General features: G+C 40.2%; 1 protein-coding gene across 1 annotated transcript; it reads left to right on the forward strand.

Annotated features, from left to right (window-relative positions):
- Window positions 1–548: 548 nt before the first annotated feature.
- LOC148912893 (uncharacterized) lies at window positions 549–3,478 on the forward strand. The gene is made up of 3 exons (XM_089026258.1): window positions 549–994; window positions 1,154–1,345; window positions 1,777–3,478. The coding sequence occupies exons 1-3, from the start codon at window positions 977–979 to the stop codon at window positions 3,304–3,306; spliced, it is 1,740 nt and encodes a 579-aa protein (XP_088882384.1). The 5' UTR covers window positions 549–976; the 3' UTR covers window positions 3,307–3,478.
- Window positions 3,479–4,528: the final 1,050 nt, after the last annotated feature.

Genomic DNA, 4,528 nt, shown 5'->3' on the forward strand with positions numbered 1-4,528 from the left:
TTATTTTGACTCATTAAATATGCAGAAATCATTGTTTGGCGATTGCGTGACTAAAGACTTCTCGAAATAAATTCCCTTGAAACATCATTGTTTTTCAAATCTAGTCTATACAAATAAAAGAAAACATTAACATACTAACCTTCAACACGAAAATGTCTTTTCCGTTGCTCCATTCATCGGAGTTATCAAGAAATTAGAATTGGCAACCGTGGCGTTGGCTTGTTTTATGCAACCGATTTCCGAAAATACCATCTATCAGTACCAGTCGACATGCACAGTTCGTGTTTCTTTACAAACAACTAGTCAGATTTCAATAAGAAATATACAGAATAGTATACTAAATTCGATTCCTACAGAGTCCAGTAGGTTATTCTAGCTTCACTGGCAAGTTGTTTAGTTGTTACAGTTGGCGCGAGAAAAGAGCGTACCGTAGTTTCTTCCAGTTCTGTCCATACCCTAGTGGTCTTGGAATTTTATGTATTATCCTTGGCAAGAAAAAGAGTCGAGATATACATTATTATGCCATTTTAACATTAAAAGCCCTTTGTGAGCAATTTTAAAAGTGGTTCTCTCAATAGATTATGGGGGAGTCGGCTAGGGGCACCTGTGCGAACTACTATGCCATACTGCTCCGTTTTGATATATTTCATTAAATAATTTTGTTTCCTGTGATTAGTTCCTGCACTAGATTTCTCTTTAAGAAGCCAGCTTGTTGCAAGAGAAATTCCTGTTTTCTTTCTTTCTCCTTCGTTAAAGAACAGTAGTCGGTGCACTATGGTCCACACAAAAAGACAACAAAAGGTAACAAAAGACCCTGCAAGAGCTTAATCCAGTTGGTCACTCCTTCGATGCGCTAGCTAAAATCAAGGAAGCCACAGATAAGCATGACCCTTATCTACTATGGAAAGTTCAAGATGGACGTGTGAGTGAAGATAAGATTACAGCTGTGTTCAGAACAAGTCGGGAAAAAATTGAAATGGCTGCACAAATGCAGGTGAGAATTTTCTTTCTCGTATCATTTGTTTGATAAAGACTATTCTCGTTAGGAGTCCTGGCTCATTGCTCTTAATCGCGCACCCCTCTGTGACGCGGTAACTTATTACATGTCATCATCATCTTCATCTTCATCATCATCAGCTGTTGTTGTTATTAGGTGGGGAGTGGACATCCTCTTCAAGACGAAGACTGCTTCCTGGACGCTGAACACGATAGAGTTAAGGGAATGAAGACGATAAATCTCACTGTTGAGCATCCAACTTTAAAAGAAATCGTTACGATTGCCAGTATGGATTGTTCTACAGAATCTACAGAAACTCTCTGCAAGTTTTGGCAATGCCTAAACGAAGTAAGCTTTTAAGTTGCCTGCTACTTGGTTTTCCTATACCTCAACCATGGGAAATGGCCATTCCCTGGGTGGGTAATTCGGCAATGTTATTAGGAACTTGGTTTTGCAAAATAACCAGGTTTTCACATTGTAATCAGATGCGATATTGTAATGAAGTAATTTATATCGGAAATAAGGTGTGAAAATTTACAAAAAATTATATTGAATTAAATTAACAGAAGTTTAATTCATTAATTCATTAATTTGTTTGTTTATTCCTCTACTTTTAAATTATTTACTCATTGATTCATTTATTTATATAATAATTTTTTAATTTATTTTCACTAAACGTCAACAACTATCACCTGATTTGTAGGCCGTTTCCAACTTTTTCCATTTAAAGTAGCCCTCCACATTTAGTATAAACATTAATTTGTACATTTGTTATCCAGGCACTACGAGACTATACTGGCGATAAAGACCATGTATTCGACCCACATGGGTTTGTAACTGACGAGCACGGAGGGAATCGGGAGTCAATAAGACGCTCACTCAAGGCTGAGGCCGTGGCGCGTGCTTTCTCGTGTGAGATGCACTTTTACTCGTGTGCCAGAAAACAAGAGTGCTCGGAATGGAGTGAGAAAGCGAAGTCGGAATTCCGCCAGATCACGCACCACCTCTATGCAGCCCTAACTCCAGGAACATATCAAGCAGCTAGGCGACGGCTCCATACGTGGTCCGGTATAAAGGCAAAGCATGCGAATGCAAAGAAGTGGTTTGAGAGCTTTTGGCACCCACGGCGCTTCCATGCATTTCGTGCGTTCAAGTCTTCTACCACTTCAAACACCAACATGGCCGAAGTAGGCCATGCACGCAATGCTATTCGTGGGGCTCGCAATGATTCCCTGGCTCGGGCTGCAGAAGACCATGTCATCGAATCTGCCTTGCTAAAAGGAAAACTGGAACAGTATATGGAGGGAAACTATGCGGGGGGCAGGTGCCGAAACCAGAAGCAAAAAGATCAAACTTCCCTTAGAAGACAAGTGGATCGTGCTAGTGCGTTTGCTAGAGAGCTTTCTTCTGGCGATGTAGATCCGAGCTTTTATACAAATGGCATCCTTGTGGATGAAAACTCCTCTCATAGGGCCAAGCGACCAACAAATCATCACACGAGCATGATGGCTGATCTCCAAGACATGGAGGGGTCTACTGACGAGGAGGGAACAGTTCATCAGTCTAACGCCAGACCTCAATATCGAAAAAGAAAGTCAAGAAGTAAAGCTTTTGAACAATCTTTGAAGCTGGCAAAACGAGCAAAAGTTGATTTGACAGGAATTCATGACATCAATAATGATAAAAAGGTATTTGAATTGAACGACAATGGCAACATCAGGCTTGTTGAGATCAGGAGCACGACCTCTCGTAACTGTTCTTTTGGTAACGGAAGAAACGTGTGCTTCCATGTCATTTGGACAATGATAAACGTACTCAAAGTAAACGAAAACGATGACATTCTGTGTCAAAAGATTATTGATCCCGATGTTTTGCAGACACTGTTTGAAAGGGTTTCACCTTTCCAGCCTACACAGCTGTCGGCGTCCAGACAACCTAATCAGTACCCACCACGTCCGATAGTACCTATTGGACGGCCTCCTTGGTTTAATAGCAATCCTTTTATACTAGTAAACCTTTCCAACAGGGTGAAAAAATGTGCTGGATGCCCCTATCCCCACCGGTCTCAGGATGGTCCCGCATGTGTTGGTGTTGTCATCCAACACAAAGAGCGGGACCTGTACTTTGACCGGCAGGGTGTCCAGCGCCTTAGCTCGGAGGGCAATAAATATTACCATTGCCAGCTGGAGTGCGTGAGGGCAAGACACCCATACTTCTCGCCAAATATGCTGAGGCCAGCAGCCGAATTAATTTTGGACGAGTTTCAAAAAGAAAGTCTACAAGACATATTTGGCACACGTTTATTTTGAACTACTTGACTTTTTACTGTCTATAGCTAATGGGAGAATATCACTCGTGTTATGACCTTGAATCCAACCGGTTGTTAGGGTGGTATTAGTATGTCCATAGCCTTTTGGTCTCAGAGTTGAATAGCTGACATCACCTAAATAAGCCTGACGCGTGATGACGTTTTACCCCCGACTCTATACCATAAAAATTTTAAAATTCTTTCATATTAAAATTTTTGATTCCTTAGAGAATACAAGAACGATAGTCATAATTAAAGAACAAAAGCAATGTGAAAAGGATTATGGTCTAGAGATGGGGGTAAAACGTCATCTCGCTTCAGGCTTATTATATAGCCCTCTTACTATTTTTCCCGAATTTGGTTTTGTTTTGTTCGTGCGTTATGGACACTGTGCTTTAATAGCACCTACAGCTATATTGTATCTTGTTGTGTTTCTTTTGATTCAACGTTGTCGCTCACCGGCTCATCAACTAGCCTCAACTAGAGTACGAGGTAAAAATAACTGACGCCATTAAATATTGCAAATTTTTTTAGACACGTCTGGATTATCAATTTGGATATTCGTTTAGCCTCGAGCATGCAGATCTTTTCAGATCAACAACTGAACTCTCTCGTTGAATGGGCGTTATAATTACGTTATACTCTTGTTTTCTGTAAGCGACAACGATAATGATGTATAAATAATGTGAATATATTTATGATCTTGTTTATGCAACAGGAATGATTTTTCATTGAATTGACTATGTTCGTTTATTCATTCATTCATGCATCCATTCACTCATATTTTTTATTTATTTACTAATCGCCCATGAATTTATATGGGGGATATTACATGGGCGGCGCGCGATGATACAAATATTATATTCGGGGGTTGAAAGGATTTTCACGAGTAAGCGCAGCGATGAACGATCAAACGCACCATATGGCCATCTCGTGGATACTTATGCACTGAGCCCAGAGATTTTATTAAATGACTATAAAATATAGCGGATTCTTAAATCATGCTTATGCAATACTGTCATCAATTGACTCAATGACCTTATGCCGTAGATGAGCTAGCTTTCGCTTTCATGAAAATTCGTATAGGGTTCGGCAGATGCTCAACTCAATATGTACATACGATTAAATATCGATCTGCACCGCCATATTGTGTGTGTGAGTCACATTCAGACGCCTCACAATAACTCGTTCCTACGAGTTAAAAAAGGACTACTTCTTTAATG

This window comes from Actinia tenebrosa, unplaced genomic scaffold (genome assembly GCF_029948245.1).
Source record: "Actinia tenebrosa isolate PJP-AT-01 unplaced genomic scaffold, QUT_ActTen_1.0 PGA_scaffold10__47_contigs__length_13832649, whole genome shotgun sequence".
NCBI classification, from domain to species: domain Eukaryota; kingdom Metazoa; phylum Cnidaria; class Anthozoa; order Actiniaria; family Actiniidae; genus Actinia; species Actinia tenebrosa.